At 41.3% G+C, this 18464-nt stretch overlaps 1 protein-coding gene across 1 annotated transcript in view; it reads left to right on the forward strand.

Annotated features, from left to right (window-relative positions):
• LOC125948057 (zwei Ig domain protein zig-8-like) overlaps window positions 1-17824 on the forward strand; it is a 35114-nt gene extending 17290 nt beyond the window's left edge. The window contains exons 2-8 of the mRNA XM_049673695.1: window positions 5489-5557; window positions 13956-14308; window positions 14583-14699; window positions 14948-15041; window positions 15169-15296; window positions 17306-17474; window positions 17553-17824. Coding sequence (XP_049529652.1) covers window positions 5491-5557; window positions 13956-14308; window positions 14583-14699; window positions 14948-15041; window positions 15169-15296; window positions 17306-17474; window positions 17553-17656 — 1032 coding nt within the window. The 5' untranslated portion in view covers window positions 5489-5490 and the 3' untranslated portion in view covers window positions 17657-17824. The remainder of the gene's footprint in view (window positions 1-5488; window positions 5558-13955; window positions 14309-14582; window positions 14700-14947; window positions 15042-15168; window positions 15297-17305; window positions 17475-17552) is intronic.
• The last annotated feature ends 640 nt before the right edge of the window (window positions 17825-18464 follow it).

Genomic DNA, 18464 nt, shown 5'->3' on the forward strand with positions numbered 1-18464 from the left:
ACACCACTTGGAGTAAATTATGCAACGCATGTTGGGAATGAGCCATTTGTGATCTCTAGTTGGAGTAGTTCATGCTGCGATTCTACATCACACCATTGAGCGCTCGTGTGTTCCATCTTTTGCGGCATTTCAGAATGGTTCAGAAGTCGGTAAATAATATGCAGGAGCAATGTTGCTGAAAGCGGACAGCGGATGTCGTGGTTTACATCTCATACACGAGGATGGACGATTTATGAATGTGGCTTCTTGTTAATCGACTGTCGTACATGCATCCAGACAAATGCTTATTCATGATCTATTTCACAATGGTGTTGAAGTTGATATCAATAACAATTGTTCAAGATGGGATGTATGTGGCGGTTCTAGTAGGTGTAACTTGTGCGTGAATGTTGGAACAGTAAAACCCGCCATGGCACGTACACTGAATGAGAGAAGCGATTTCAAAATTGCTCATCGGCGCATGTGTTTAGCTCTAGTTCTAAATTCATCGATCAGCAAATGCAGCATTCGAAGAAACCAATGTTAGTCGAATTAGTCATGAAGTGCACAGGACAATGAAGAATAGTTAGCACTTCTCTCAGTTGTAGTATTAAATCATCTTAGTCTTGTATAATAAATATGCTTAGATTGAAGCTGCTGTAATATCGTAAAGTTATTGATATTATATTAAAATTATATGCTGAGCATTGCTTTGTCTCTAGATGATATGCCGATGAAATTTCTCGTTCCTAAGGTATTGAGCCAAACATCACTGCTGGGCTATATTTTCTACGGTCTTACCGTAGCCTATATCGGGCATTAAATGGGTTAACCTGGATGCAGTTTAAAGGACCACGAAAGTTATTACTGGTTAGATTGTATCGTGCATTCAAAGCCCATGCTTCATAGTTTGTGACGATGGTCGCTGAAAGACCGGGAGCTTCCCAGAAACAAGGTTTCGACGGTCGCTTCCGTCCGAAAGTTCGGCCATTCGTGTTATCGTTGTGTTTATGAACAGTGGTGGCGGCGTTGGCACAAACAAATCATGCTAGAAACTCTTTTAATGCCGAAATTTATGAGGCACATCTTATGCCAGCCGATATACCGAAAAGCATTTCTTCGTACAATTTTTGTTTTTATCTATGCCAAAAGATAAGAATAGATAGAAGAAGTTTGGAAGAGTCCGATCCATCGATGATGGGCGTGTTATCGATTGTTTTGCCGCGTTTGCGAGCCTGCTATTGAGTACAACCGTTGCGCATCTCGAGGTTCATCGTATCATTGACTAGACTAACACGCTTGCTAAAGCTTACTTTTCGAATAGATCTTTATATTGTCCAAATAATTTAAACTAAAAGAAAAGATCAGCTGTAAACTAAGAAACAGATTTTGATTTACTAACTAATGGGTATGTTTTTGTTTTACTGTGATTAAATTTAAATGAATAACTTTGAGCGCACTCATCTCCCTACGTCGTTGTTCCTCTGGCCGTTTGGCACCTGAGGTGGAGTTCAATGGGATCGAAATATTTACCCACGCTATGGATTAAGAGACTGTTTTTCAAAGCGATCGATTCAATTGAAAGGAGGGTATAAAATACAAACAGAGAGCGAAAACACATCTGCCATTTCAGAAACATATCGCAAGGGTGGTTGCTGGAACCACTTGGGCTAAAACAAAGTAAGGCCATCTAAGCCTTTTCCACGGTTCCGAAATCAACAAACAGATTCTATTGCTGCTGGCTTTGTTTGCGTTGGCAGTGAAGCCGGAAAAGAGACTTTTTCGCTTCAGGTTGTAGCCTCGAAAGTGACTAACCATTAACCAGCAAGAAGGCTTCCGTTGGTTGCGTTCCTTCGTGTCCTCGTTTTCGTCGTTTCCGATTTCAGTGATTTTATTGTTGAGTCCATTCAAGCCAGGGGGCGTTTCGTCAAGAGTTAATCGGCATAGTTGTTGGCGAACAGTCGCCCCTATGGCAGAAGGCACATACCAGTATATAAGGACATAAATCATGTTTCCAAACCATCAAAGCGCTGATGTGCACTGACACAGGCCACACAACCAAACCAAAGTTGTCTTATCATCTTTCTATCATCGTGGGCCAAGGTTGATAGTCAAGGATTGTTTCCTGTTGGTCTTTTGTCTGATTGCCACACCACGCTAGTCGAGATTTCGTATCTTACCGTCACTTCTCGGAGCTCCTGCGTTGGCATGATTTTCCGGATACCCGATTATCACATTCCACGCCCATAACATACACAGATATGTATGAATGGATCAGAAAACTCACTTCAGGGAGTTCTACTCTCGGTTTTTTGATCGACCATAGCATGGGCACATGTTGTCTGAGATGAATCGAATGTCCTCACGGTCGGTGACAAATCGAGAATAATGGGAATTGTTGAGAGGTGGAGGTGTTCACGGAATGTAATGGTGGTTGGATGTAACGGATTGAAATTTATTCGTGGGGAAAATTGAAAAGACAAATAGATTTATCTAAGCTTGTATGTGTGTTGCGCGCGTTCCCCTTCCGCTATCAGCGATTGGTTTAACAATCGTGTGTAGGCGATGTGGCGTGTCTGTTTGAACATATTAACATAATCAACACCAGTTACGGATGATTTTTTATCTGAAATATGGAAGGTAACAGTATCCCACCGGTTTGGACTTCGTTTGCAGCGGTCTTAGTAACAATATGACTATAAGTCCACTGTGATCATTCTATCAAACATATCAGCAGAGCTAGAAGGGTCTTAAGGATTATCAAACAATTTTAGACATATGAAACACACATTAGACAAAATTCATGCTAATAATCATTCCTTCGCTTGGTTCCACTGTAATTCTTCAAGGTCTTATAATTTAATTGAATAGGTGTACAATACGTCTGATTCCAACTTCATTAGTTGCATGAAAGCTATAAAGACAATTGTATATTAGTAGGAGTAAGCGATTACTAAAATGGAGCTTTTTTGTGCCACCCACTTGCTGTTCGATTTTTTTTGGTTTTCTTCTTCGTTTAACTTGCGCTAATAAACATTATGTCAGCTGCTACAATCACTTGCATTTCTATCCAGGCTGTTGAAGGTCGGATCCGGTTTATCGCGCGGTTTTATTCAAATTTACTTCGATTACTTTGGGGCTTTCGCCAATAGAATTTTCAATTTCCTTTTTCAATTTAAATTCGAATCTTGCAAGCCATATGCGGTTAGATCGTAATGCGCCGTCCTGTCGGAATGTTTACATTTCGAGGGTTTTCGCTTCTATCTTGTCGGTTCACTGGTATTCCTTGTTTAAGCTCATTTTCTTTCCATCTTCATTCTTTGCTAGTTTACCACATGCCTACAACCCACCAATGTATACCCTACTAGCGTTAGTGGTGAAATTTAATCGAACAACGATATTTGCTAGACAATCTTTTCCGAAACTACTAAGGTATTGAAGTTCCTGTTCAATTGATCGGATGCTGAATAGTATTAAATGCTTATGCAAATATCGTTCGGTTTTCTAAACCAATATTATCTCAAGCGACCGTCGATCGGGGAGAATTAAGGTTAGCTTTGGCTGTTTCCGAAAAGATTCGCTTCGTACAAGCGTGCGATGGCGGGGCAGGTATGTGAATTTGCTCAGTTACGCCAAAGCCTCTAGACGAGTATCATATCCAACCCAACCGCGAAAGAAGATTGGACAGAAGTTTTCATTCACCTTCGGAAGTTTTTTGCAATGTTTGTTTCCCGTATTCGTTGTATCCGCCATCATTCATTGAACAAACCACAAGAAATGAGATACGATGAGTTGAAAATTTTATCATTTTTCACGAGTTTCTTCACATACATGTTAAGAATTTTAGAATCCGTGTCAGAATTAATGCATTTTTTGCGGATCTGGGCTTCTTTTCCTGGAAAGACGGTAACAGTTTTCAGCGTTCTAGCTTCTAGTGTAATTTGAAATGCGGAAAGAATACGTAATGCTAGTGTGTATCGCATCAACAGTAAAAACAACATTTAATAAGCATTGGTTTTGGTTCAGAATCAATATTCACACAATTGCAGTCGTTCATCTGGCAAATTCCAAGAATACAGGATTTGAAAGTGATAACTTAGCTAATTGCCCTTTTGCTAATTGTTGATATGTTCCGAAACTAATACAATGTAAATTACCAAACTAATATCATGCGATTTGGTCTAGTTTGTAAATCTGCTAAATTTTTCACAAAACATACTGTTTACAAAACAAAGAAATCTTAAATATGAACGACATAAAATAGTCCATGCTCATTTGTAGTAACATAAATCCTGTTTAATGAAATTTACTATTTATGTTTAATCGTATCATAAACATTACACCTATGTAGGATTTCGAGCACCAGTTTGTAGTAGAACTTAACTAAACCGTAGCGTTGTGTGTTGCATAAAACCGATCAAAAGCTCCCAAACATTCAGAGCGTTATTTTCCGTCAAGCAACGTGATTGCCTTCCATTCCCAAATGAAGCCTGGCCAACATTGGCCACTAACCGTTAATTGGCGGTTGCCAAAGCGTCGTTTACGTTCTTATGCCACCCGCTGATTGACGGACCCGATACTTGCTGTTACCGAGTTGAAAGATAGCAAGTGATCACCCCATCGAAAAGCATAACACATCGATCCGAAATTGCATCACAAACAGTAACGTGTCGCAACGTGTGACATCCTTTGCTCACATGGTTTCACGCAGACCAACGTGTTTGGTGTGCATTGCGACGCCATGATCCAGCTCACCATTAATGAGTTTCCGGTGAGAATGTGAAACGTGCAAACACCACAGTGGCCGCCGTGGTGTGTCACTAACTCATACCAGCATGTGCGGTTCGTCCCCAGGGTTTGCTCGTTCGCGGTGACCAGTCGTTGGCAGAGCTCATCGAATCGAGAAAATATGAAAATTGCTCCAACCAAGAACCGGGAATCCCAAACTGTGGGCACTAAGCTTTGCCTTAAAGGCATTATCCTCTCCATTGCTATGCTACGTCACACACAGTTTCACCCAGATTCTAAACCAACATACTGCTGCTGGATAGAGTAGGTCAGTAATAAATCATTCAACAGTCATTTCAGCGAGGAATCATGGAAAGAGTACAGATGCAGATGCTACAGACGAGTGACGAGTGAAAGGATTCATTTCAGCCTGCTATATAGCAGATAGCGTTTCACTAAGGAAAATCCTCCCGGAAGTATTTGCTCTACCTTAGAAAGTAAAGCTATCCGAAAGGTGAAGGTTGATGCCTGGGGGAAATTGCTATCTATGCGTCACTGAAGCAAACTAATGTGTCGTTGTCACTTGTTTTGCTTCATTTTTATTTTTTTCTAATCGCGCACAGACTCTGTGTTGTTTGCACCTGGCCAAAGCTTCGTGATAATACTTTGGATGTTGCAATTATTGAGCAACAGTCAAATACTACAGCATCAAATAAAGAATACTGCATAACTGGTAAAAGGTTTTCAGTAAGACGTTTTCTTTTACTTACTCTCTTTTCAGAAATGGCTCAACAGTTCAACCAAAATGTAATCAATGTTTTACTTATTTTCATCGTGTATTTGAATCAAGGTAAGTATCAAGTAAGAGACACACTTGACGCACAACCTAATCTCAAATTTACTTCGCAAATACCAAGTACGACAATTTTCATGTTCCAACAACTTATCAATTTCATTATACAGTCGTCATACAGTTAATTGTGGGTCCGTTTGGGGAGTAAACCAAATGTCAAAGGCCATGTATATTTTTCTGAACCGAAAGGCATTTCACTACTTCGAACGGTCAACATGTAGGTAATTACGATTTGAAAGGGATTTCAATAGAAAAGCTCGATTCTACCGCTTCTGCTTCGGTCTCAGAATTCGATGACCTACCTAGCAACGGATACAAAAAAGGGAAAGGTTGGGGTCACCATGATCAACATTAGCGTATCATGAAAAATTCATGTTGCTGATGCCATGCGTGAACCCAGACCGGCCGAAGGTCGAAGAGCAAGTCAGCCTGCAGGCGAATGTTTGCGTTTGAAATGGTTTTTCAATCAGTGTTTTCCAGCAGTGGATAAGCCCTTATCGCCTTCTGCTTCCCGCGATTCGCTTTTGTTTTTATGTTGGAACATGATCCTTTTGGCTGTAAGATTCTCTTCGAATGTTCTCGAAATGCTCGTCGAAAGCATTAGGTTCGCACCAAATTTTGGCTTTTCAACCAACCGCAACGATGGAAATTGATAAAATGTTGCTTTTTTGGGACGGTAATCTATTTATGCTCCAGCCCTCAACCTTTCACTATGTCGTTTTCTTTTGAAGCGATTAGAAAAAAAGAGGAAAAAAGTGAACTGAGTACGTAACTGAACAAGAATCTCCAAAACCAACGATCCAACCACTGCCTGCGGACTTGTAACTGAGTGTCATGTGAATGGAGAACACAATCCACCCACAAGACAACCTCGGGCGTAGTCATGTTTTGCTGGAACCATGGCCCCTTGGGGTCCGTGTGTCTAGGGATCCTTGGTTGAAAATTCTAAAATGTCCCACATTTTGATTTATTAGCTCTCTTATTCGTTATTGCTATCTCTCCTTGCCTTTCTCTCTTTTTGAAAACATTGAAAAGGGAAAACAATGTTCAGACAACTGAGTCATAGCATCGAAGGCCGGTAGCAAGTCTGAACGATGGTCCCAACGGATGGTTTCGTGTTGCTAACGAGTGATCTGACAAACAAAGCCTCGATTGTATGGTAAAAGAAGAGAGGAATTGAAGTTTGGATTGGAGGAACAACGCACCCAAATTACCAGAAATCCCGAACTAAGGCATACAAGATGTTGTATCAATGTGGGAATGTGCGCTTACATCAACATAGTTTCCATCATGGCATGGTCCAAAACGCTTTTGTATATATCAATACAGAAGATTAGCTACTTGGTCCTATCAAAAGGAAACGATTCGTAGTTTTTGCGCTAAACAATTTTAAGTGTCAAATGCTTAATGCAAATCGGCATCGCAGCAAGTCCATGGATCTGGGAAACAATAAGGGGCGTTTGCGACATTTTGTGAGTATGCTGACCAAACAGACAACATTTGATATGCTAGCGCATTCAATTTACATTCCATTGACATCCTACGTTGCCCAATGATCGAGATTGAACAACTCGGCTGTTCGAGTTGCTCGACATTGCTCATAACTAAGCATCGTACAGCATACACATGCTGGGAATCGGCCCATTCCAAGTACACCGAATGTCTGCCAGATGTCTGCGCCTCTGGTCTGATACTTTTTTTTTCCTACAATACCTACACCACGAAATAAAAACTTACCGGGAAACAACGGAACGCATTTGCCTTTTACCGTACCGTCGATGTTTTGGTATCGACGTCGACGTAAAGCGGCTGTCGCTGTTGGATCACAGCACTAGGAACCGTTTCTCAATGTTTACCAAGAACCAGCACCAAGCCAACCCGAAAAGCAACATGCTGAATCACTGTGAGGAAGCCAAAAGAACACAAAGGACACACGACAGCTGACGTCTGCATGAGAAAAGTGATACGATTCCGTGAACGGACTTCGATGCCCAGTGCGGACGAACGCACATTGCATGAGCATGGCAGCAACCAAGATAAGCGTCCAGAGATAGACGAGATCCATTTTTTGCGTGGTCCTTGGAGCAGCTTTCGCAGTTGTCCCTGGCTTGTTGTGATTCAACTGTCGACCAGAGGCTTCAAAGAAAAGAATCGATTGCACGCAGATTGTCGAATGAGATTTCAAAACGAATTGTATTTTTGGAAAAATCCCAACAAACATGTAGAACAATGTTACAAATAGGCGTTTCCTGGCCTTTCCCTTTGTGCAGCGATTGCTATTCGGCATCCGGACATTACAATAATTGTCTCATTAAATTTGCATTTAACCATGAACGATATGCAGCATCGCATACCAGTAATGTCGGTATCTATCCTCACTTTTGCGTTTCAACATACATAAAAGTGTCGACGTTCGCATCTTTTGCGTTATCGGTGTCAATGTTTATCCCTCGTGGACCGACTGTTCCGTTGTCTTTTATGTGTTCCATCCAGCCAGTCAGAATATAGCAAGCAAGCGTGCAAGAAGAAGTAACGAACCGCAAGAACGTGAAATTGAATTCCACCATCCACACGAAGCCGGATGTTTTCTCATCGCGCTCGAATTTGACGATTCCAGTGGCATGAGCATATGCGACGCTGCCAACATGGTGTCAGAATGGTGCTCCTGTCAATGGCATTTGAAGCGTTTATGGTTTTGGGCAATCATGTTCAACCTTTTTAATCGACGGGATGCTTTCATTCTGTCAACATCCTCTATCGTTCGGAAAGAAACGGTTCCACAGATGGATTGCCATGATTATGCTTTACACTTTAACCGAAAATGAAACACTGTAACCTTTCCAGGAACAGAGCAAGAATCCATTCTGACTCAGCTTAGCAGAGAATCTATGGCATTTCATATTGCATTCACACATGAGAAACACGGTTATTTGGAGAATATTTCACATGAATTGAGCTTTGACGGTGTGCGACGTTATTGGCGGAAGTGAAATGTCCCGGGGCATTCGCCAAGCCCACAAAATTGCAAATAAATAATGTGATATGCTGTTATTCAAATAAAAAGGTTCCATTTCCAGAAAATGTATCGCCAGGAGCGAATTCGAAAAGCAACATTACTCACCGTGTACTCTCGATTTAAACATTACATGCCCAGCGGGAATGGCATGAGCTTTATGATCCAGAAGAATTCAAAATAAAAGTTCACACCGGCGCACGTATAAAGAGCTCATAACGTAGCGTGAAGTATTGTAGAGTTGTTACCACAGTTACAAAATGGTATGAAGGGTTGTTTCATTATGGGCCGATCCGATCTCTTAGGATAACAGTTGAAGCAGGAGTACACAATGGCAATTTGTAATTAATTTTTGAATAAATATTTGCACCAGCTGTGGTCTGATTGAATTGTGCCTATTATACGCACTGAACAATGGAGGTTGCCCCTGGAATTGCATTTTATTGTAAATTCCGATCGAGCAAACGAGGATACATCGTCATGTAGGACGTGATATTTTTTCTTAGTTAATGTTTATTTTTTTCTCTTGTTTGATGAAAGAACGATCATTTAAGTTGCACAAGAACATCACAATGCCATCTTCAAACTCGAAGGCGCTTAAAGTAAATCACGGATATCTCGCCATTCGTTAAATAGTCCGGAGCACATTCGGATACATTCCGCATATTCAACCAAATAGTCTTATGGTGAGAAACTATGGTTCTTTTTCTGGCCAAGATACAGGTGCTTTGCTCCTAGCGTGTACCGACACCCTACGTCTATTAGGAATAGAACCTATTGCCAATTTCAATCCCGATTGCGTTCGGTTGGACTATGGTAAGTACATTACCAGCACCTTTTTACATTATCAACAAACCAACCAATCCAACACGTATCCTTTAAATGTTTGCATTGCAAATTAACCAAGCGCCTCACCTACGTCACGAATATTCATGAGCATCGCTCATCGCAATGTAGAAAGCATATTCTAAAGTTGTTATTGGTCTGTGATATTCGATTCAATTCTGTTGCCCACGAAAAACAAAAATGTAAAGAATAGCTTCGTACAAACTGATCCCAGTCTAATTCATAGCGCTTAGACACATTGAAGAGTCTGAAGAGACGGAATGCTGTTAATAGGCGATTCGGCAAAGAAATTGGAGATGAATTGCCGACCGCTTTACGAAGCAGTGAACTTTTCATGGTGGGGTAAAGGTTATTTAATCCCGCATCTAACAGTGTTTTGAACTCGACCGATTTTATTCTGGTGTGTTCTGGAAAATGCGAAAAATGGAGCAAAAGATTCCAACCAAATCCTTTTAAGTGAGTGGAGCGCCCCAATGAGAATCAGAATAGGGTGAACTGTACCGATGGACATTTCGCGCTCTAACGTACAAATAACATTGATTTGGCCAGATCGTTTCGGATTTTATTTATTTCGCAGAATAATTTGAAAGTAGTTCTAGCTCAAGTTGCTATCCCAAAAAAGATAAAACGTTGTCGCTCTTCACCAACGATTTCGCTTGAAATAAAATGAAACCAACCGCTCAATAAGTCAACAGCTCGACATGGAATTGCTAAAAGAGACTTGTCAGGTATTTTACCGTCCTATATGGGAACGATTTTCCTTTGCATTTCCTACCCTCAAAAAGCAAAACTGTGCGAAAACGAAATGAATCATGGAGTAATGACGATAAGTAGCTCTAAGACCAGGTCATACCTGTTGACTCATCGTCTACAATGAACCATTTCAATAAATTATTTACCGATTCCTGAAATGGCAAATGTTCGATTTACACCTAGTCCCAGGGGCCCAAAATGAAACATTTTGCCTGAAGGCTTCCAAGAAAAGCTCATTATAGTGGCCCTAGATAACGCTAATTAGATGCTTTCATCAGCGCCTCATAATTCACACCTAAGCTGGTTCAAATGGACCATGAAGCGGAATCGAAAGAAATAAATTAAATGTGGAGTCGTATCCCCTCCGGATCCTTCCCGCGGGTAGATCAAACGTTTCGTTACCAATCGTGGATATTTCGATCTCTGTTCGACTCAACGGTCCTTGTTGTAATGGGAGGAGAAAATCAATATCGAAAGTTACAAGGCAATGGGTTTGTAATTATAATACCTAAGCGATAAGCGATGGAATCACCTCCATAATTTGGAACGCGATAAGAGGACATTGCACCGTAAGGCCCCCACTGCTGCGTACCCGATTGCGTCTCTGGCAAATCGATATGCTGCTCCAAAACACTCATAATTTGGGCGCTAAGAATTGCGATGCTTCCGCTGTCCACGCACCAATGACACATTTATTCCAATTCAAATGAGGGAATGTTTCTGTTTTCTTTCATATTTTACATTTTCATCCATTCCCGTACTTCAAGAAGCGACGGACGTAATAAGAAGACGGAAAAAAACATAAAATATCCATTTAAATTCAAATTTCCAAACAGGCAAATCGGAAATGAGGCGAGCAATGTGCGATTAGAGAGCTGAATTGAAAACGGTTTCGTGTTTCTTTCCTTTCTCCTAAAGCCCCCGCAAAACGAGCATCCGATACGCGGAAATTCGTTCATCAATGTTTTCTCACGCAACTCGCCGAACACCCTTGGAAGGTTTATCGGTAGCAATCGATTGACATTAACACTTCGCCACATCCCACGGACGTACAGAGGAGAATCGTGAACACCAGATCCTCATCCCTTAAGTTAAGAGATGCCGCTAGGGAATTTTGATCAAAAGATCGAAATGAAGGGGAATGAGGCTAAGGAAAATGCAGGACGGAAGATATTTTTGGAACAAATTGTATCGCCTATCGATTTAAAAGAAAGATTATGGAATGGGTAGTCCAGTGCGAATGAGACGTCTCGCTTACCTTCATTTGAATTCGCTCGTGCATTCCATTCTGTCACGAAGTCTACCTGGAAAATAAAGGAAATGCCCGTCATCCAAAATAGTGAGAAATAGAGAAGCTATGTTCCGACAAAAGGATCATATTGTTGATGATAATTGAGGTCGATTCTTGGAATGACATTTTCATAGAATTCTTTTATTATTTGATGGAAACATGTATTCAATTGGAATGTGTTCCAAATATCATTCGCATCCTAAATAATTTTGATAGCATTTAGACTCAACATGTTAGGACCCCACAGTGGTTGTGGGCTTTTAAAACACAAAATGCTTCTACGAACTCAACGCACGTGTCAACATCGGTTATGCAAGTCAGCATAGAAGAGCACGCACATAGCAGTATAGAAGAGCATCGATAATTGAAATCATAGAATCAGTCTCCAATCGAATGACAGTCGAAACTCTAGCAATCGCTGTTCGTCACATAAATAATTTATCATCAGCCGTTAAGCACCGCAGCTGTTCCAATCACATCATGATAAGCTACAAAAATTGATATCCAGAAATACTACGAAGCCACATCGTTCAGCAGGATGCCAGCAGTTGGGATCTGGCTTCATTTTCACATAAAATCCTCTCGCCATCGTCCGGTAGCGAGAAAAGCACCGTCGTGATTCGAATCGAACGCATTCCACCTGCGAACTCTCCATATCATCGACAACAATCATCATTTCAATCAAAGCCCTTTTATGGAAGTTTGACACTGTCACGGTTCTGCACTGGAGATGGGGAATTGAAAATCTGTTTCACTAATTAACCCCATATCGAATCCATCTGTGGTCTGATTCAAAAAGGGATTTTCGATTTGGTTTGGGTTTTTGGAAACCTATCGTGACGACCATCTGTGTGTCACTGCCCTATTGCATAACACAACGGCGTCTAAACCTACCATTTAGTCAACCTGAAAACATAACACTTGCACGATTTGACTGAACGTGTCGAATTTATATTCGTTAATATAAACTGGAGATGGAGAACTACTTTTACCGGTCACGGTAGCTTTAAATAGTAAATGTTTCATTGTGAAAGCGATCTTTAGCAGTAATTTCAGCAGTTTTTCTCCATTTTTGTTTTTGTTTTATGTCTTGGTGTCATCAAACCTCTTATTGCAAAATAAATCATGATTCTGATGCAGCCACAGACTTAATTAAAGAATCATATAGAAAAACATTTCGCTTCCACATAATAATTTCCAATTAAAACTACATTAGAGAACCTCGAAATACAGCTGGAACCTAGAAGGAACGAATCATAGGACTCTTTAACTCAGTTGCTTCCCGCATTAAGCCAACCACCAATCCCCCATCCTCTATTCCATCCAGAAACCGCACGAATGTTTGAGCAACGGCTAATCCCTATTTCACCCACTTTCCACACATGCGGCACAATCAATGCTTTATTGAATCTCTGCCATCGTCAACCCCAACAACAACGTCGTCCAAATAAGGATTCAGATACTACGTGTGATTTATGAGTCTTGTCCACCAGCATCCAACGATAACACAGCGTTTACTTTGACTCAGCTGTGGTTTTTCCGTACCCGGAGATAGCTTATTATTGGTCTTCCGTCTGTGACGGAGCATGTTTCCTTTCCTTTTTCATCCACCACTACCACCAGAAGCGTGCATTAAGGATCTGTGGAAGGGATGCTAGATGAATTCCAGGCGATAAATTAATTCTCGCCTTCAACGTGTGACAACACTCACGCATAAACATGGCATGCGGTGCTAAGGAATACCATAGATCGGCCACGGAGACTCGATAGCAGAGAGGTGTAAGCGTAAATGAAGTGTCTTTCATATCCACACGAATCGTGCATTCACTGTTGCCTGAAGATACTGCCATAGTACAACATCTGGAAGTAAGCATGCTTTATCAACCTTCGAGTGGTACCAAGAGAGAGATTGTCGCTTCCGATTCAGGGAAGTAATTAATGAGGAGAAATGGCTCGAAGAGTCCCTTCGATGCCTTCATGTTATGAAAGGATGAGTGTCCTGTAGGAATGGGAAAAAGGATGAGCAAAGTGGTTGTTTACGCTTCTGATTAGAAGATTAATCTCCAATCTGCTCGTTGGTCTGTCGATCGGATTGAAGCTCGATGGTGTACTAGAACTCTTTAGTTGGAGGTGTCTAAGGACTGGAGTGTCTGCAAATTCAATTAAATGTCCTCGGTTCACGAAGAAGAATCGAAACATTGTGGCTTGTGTAAAATAATGTTGGAAGCCATGCTTTGCTTCAGACTTATTTCTGCTCGTATTGAATCTTAACATATGTGTTATTTGGGAACGAACGAAGCAAACGTTTCATCTACCATCAGCATTCATTCTGATCCATCGGTACCTCTATGTGACAGTCCGTACTGAATATTTGTTATTCTAATATTATTTTTAATCTCTCTCTCTCTCTCTCTCTCTCTCTCTCTCTCTCTCTCTCTCTCTCTCTCTCTTTCTCTCTCACTCTCTCTCTCTCTCTATTTCTCCCTTCTCAGGGCTAAGTAAATCATTCCAAAGCTTCTCGGAAGAACAGTTCTTGTCGGAGCTGAGTGTTGATCGAGCACCGATGGATGATCGAAGGCCAACACGACGACCATCGTCACAACACCGGAGTCGTCCACCGTACCTCGGCATCTACGGTAGTTCCGGTAAAATTGGCCAACAGTATCATCCCAGTGCAGCGGAGATGAGCGAGAACGAGAGTTTCGACTCGGACGAGAGCAATCGGCTTAGGACACCACTCGACCGAGGTCCATACTTCGATCTGTCCTCTTCGAAGAACATTACGGCGCTCGTCGGCAAGACGGCGTACCTCAATTGTCGTGTCAAAAATCTTGGCAACAAAACGGTAAGTTACCACCGCGGATATCCGGCCATCCTGTGGTCACGGGACCTTCGTTCCTTATTTATGACGACAAGGAAATTGGGTTAATCAAGGGAGAAACAAGATAACGAATGATGGTACACTGCAACCGGGACTAATGACTTCCGGTGAAGGGGACAGTTTCGCGAGGGATGAAGTTGCAGTTCAGTTGGTTCGGGAGGATCCCTCATCCTGTTAATCTCAATTTACCAAGGAAAGGATTTGTTGGTCCCGTCTAACGGTATCGCTTTTTCCAAAGGTTTCCTGGGTACGGCACCGAGACATCCATTTATTGACCGTCGGTAGATTCACCTACACATCCGACCAACGGTTCCAGGCTGTACATAATCCCGTGCACGATGACTGGTCGCTTCAGGTATGTCCTTTCGCCGTCCAGGGCTCTCCATTTTCCAGCATTATGCCAGCGCTCTATACTCCATACTTTACCACATACTACCACATTGCAACTCATCGATCATTTTTTCGGAAGTGGAAATGTTCTCAGCTTCAGCAACAACTTCGCATGGCCACTGAAGCTTTACGTTTTGTTTTAGTTTCTTCTTAACCGCTTCTCCATCATCCGTGCTATCTAACGTCCACTACGTGTGTACGTTGTACTTTCAGATTCGATATCCTCAGAAGCGAGATACGGGAATGTATGAGTGCCAGATCTCGACGACGCCTCCGGTTGGCCATTCGATGTATCTCTCCGTTGTCGGTAAGTGAGGGATGGACCGCGAACCACAAAAATTTAGTCTGATGTCCATCCATTACTTCCGTCACCACCACTTCTAGTGACACTCTTTCTCTCTCTCTTTCTCTCTTTCCCTTTTCAAATACAATAGAGCCCATCACTACGATTATAGGCATACCGGACCTGTACATCAACACTGGTTCAACTGTAAATCTTACCTGCATAGTTCGGAACTCACCCGAACCCCCCTCAACCATCATGTGGACACACAACAACCAGGTGAGATATTTACTTTTCTTCCGTTTTTTAGAGGGATGGAACTATCAAAATTAAAGTTTACTTTTGCACTCTTAAATGCAACAAACTCTGTATAACTGTGGTCACAGTGTTCGCTCTGTTCAAAACCATTTCAACATCCCCTTGCATTTCTGTATAAACGATTAATGCTGCGTAGCACGTCATGCCAATCTTTTTTCCGCATCACTTTTTGCAATTTTTTCTACGGTTTTTGGAAGAGGAAAATGCTGGCTCGAGAATTTAATTAACACGCCTAACCAATGCCGATTGGTACCGAGAGCGTGAAAAAACATGATGAAAAGTGTGTGATCATGACGCAAGGCGTGGGCAACATGCTCCATAAAAACTACCAGTTGTATGAATCAGAAACCAGCTGACGGTAATAGGATTGGTCGTTTGAAAAATCGGCCCTTTAATGCACGTTCTGGCGAAGGATGCCCGGACGATATCGTTGCAGAATGCACACATGACAGAGTAGCACTTTTCACAATCCGTGCAGCATAGTTGGTTGGTCTGCTTTTCACGAAACCATTGCTTGCAGCTGTTAGAGGGTAGTATAATATCGATTTTTTTTTGTTTTGTTTCGTCTCTACATATTGTATATCTGATGCAGATGGTGAACTGATAGTGAATTTGGCAACGATAAAAACATTCTGCATCACCGGAAGTGACCAACAAATCAGAGCAGTGCACGAGATCAGATGAAATGGATGAAAGGAAACCGGAGGAATTCATGTTACCGTGATTTCAATATAAATTTTTCATTTTCGCTCTCACCTCCAATCACAAGGATTGGCCTTTTGTGAGTTTGAATGTGTTTCCACGACAAAGAGTTATGCATTATGATCAATATCAAATTTTTAGAATCCATCTCTTCGTTGCACCATGGGAGTGCACAAAGGAAATAACTTCCTTCGCTCGTCTCGTCTCATTCGCACAATGTTTTTGTCGGGTTCTTTAGAGGAGGATATGTAATGAGGTCTATACCATTATTCTTTTATTATCCTCTTGGTGGACTCAATTGATACAACGATACCATATTTTTTAGATTATCCGAAGCAAATCAAAATTCCTCGGCGAATGATGCTAATAAGAGTATTCATGTACTTGAGCAAAGAGCAGGACAATCTCTTTAATATAGTCATACCAATGCATATCAACGTAATAGAAGCAACGTAACATCAACGTATATCTTCTCTCTCTTTCTCTCTTGGTGAATGGTTTTTATCTCATCTTTGCGATAAAAAAATCCAAACATAAAATTGCTTCAATGAATGTTGCTCGATATGTTTTTCACTTTTTTTTATTTTGCTGACAGCCGACAAGTTGTGTATTAGTATTAGTGTCAGCAACACAGAGCTTGATACATACTGTTTGGTTGGCTTGAATTAATGGAGGCGTAGGGAATATAGAAACTGGTTTGCCGGATGTTGGAATACATTTGGAGCAGAAAACCTGGCATGAAACCACTACAAAGCAACGATCCAGAAAAAATGGCAATGCTGCAGGCTGGAGCATGAAGAGCACACCGGAAAGATACATTTTAGATAAAAAGATAGGACGATAGTGTGAGCAATTGCCAGAATGTTGATGCGATGTGCATTTGAACGAAAATAAAATAAATACATCACTGCTCGTACTGTACCGTGTAAAAACCACTTTCAGAAGAATACAGCGTTTATTTGTATAGGTAGGCCGCGATTTCGAGGATTTTGGTTTTGTTATTGGGAGATTCCCTATCGATGTACAAATCACAAACAGAACTTTAATGTTGGTTAATGAAATATTAACATACATTGCCCTTGGTCTCGCTACTTTTTACGATTGAACTTTTCAAGGTCTTTACGATTCAACTTCTTTTACTCAAATAGTTAACACTTTGTGATACTCACTAATAATGGTTTTCTTTTGTTGAAATTGGTTTTCTTCTCAATTCTAGTCATTCTTTTAGTTCAATCTTTCCACTAAATAAGTATCTCAATGCGTTGCAGGAGATCAACTACGACTCGCCGCGGGGTGGTGTCTCTGTCATCACGGAAAAGGGAGAGACAACGACCTCCTATCTGCTCATTCAGCGTGCTTGGACAACAGACACCGGCAAGTACGTCTGTTCACCATCGAACGCTGATCCCGCGACGATCAATGTACACATCTTGAATGGTGAGAAGTTCCTTTCATTCATTTCCTGCAATGCGCTTCAACGCTCTACTCTTCCTTTTTATACACCAATGCCACCAGGTGAACATCCTGCTGCCATGCAGCACGACGGCCAGTTGCGGATAGGGGATCCCATCAACGTGTTCGTCCTCTGCTTGATAAGCTTTTTCCTCAGATACCGATGAAAATGCAAGCAGCCGATCATCACATGTCATCACTGTACGGTGGGGCTCAAAGAAGTGTAAAAAAACTTGATGATTGATTTATGAAGAGATTTATGCGACAAGAGAGCGTAATGCTGTTAGAGGTTGCCTGATTGGAAAACACGGAAGAAGCTCAAGCCATGTTTTTACTATCTCTGGCCAACGAAAGATCAATGACGCGATGAGTGAGACTGCGAGCATTAAATCATGAACAGCACCAAGAGTGTTTGTCCGATAAAAACTGATTTAAAATAAAAGAGATCAATAATGTTCATGACAAACCATCATCAAGGTAAATTTTGTTTAATGAAGTACGCCGTTTAACCAGCAATTCCATTGAAACTCTTTCATCGCATAACAAGGTAAGCGTCCATGTATGTTGCATATAGTTCATAAAAGTTAAAGCTTTTTTTTTTTTCGTAACGGTCCTCATGATGACTCATAAGCCGTGGCCACACGGGGCGAAAACCCTAGCGCAAACGAAAAAATTAATGCCAAAACGGTTTCGCTTAACCCTTACACGCTGTCAAACTTTTATACGTCCGCGGACTTTTTCGCTGAACCCTTGACGCTATCGAACGCTTTATTTACGAAAATGTAGGTTCTTTTCGTATTGTTTTTGCATTTTTAATATAAATATAACAGCAACAGCAACAAAATCGTTAAAAACTGCAAAATTTATTCGGAAATCTACTTCAGCGGCCAAAACACAGATGAAAACAATACGTTTGACATTTCGGCATAAATTTTCGGGTTTTTACCCCTGCCACACGAAGCGAAAACATTTTGG

The sequence above is a fragment of the Anopheles darlingi genome, chromosome 2 (genome assembly GCF_943734745.1).
Source record: "Anopheles darlingi chromosome 2, idAnoDarlMG_H_01, whole genome shotgun sequence".
NCBI lineage: Eukaryota > Metazoa > Arthropoda > Insecta > Diptera > Culicidae > Anopheles > Anopheles darlingi.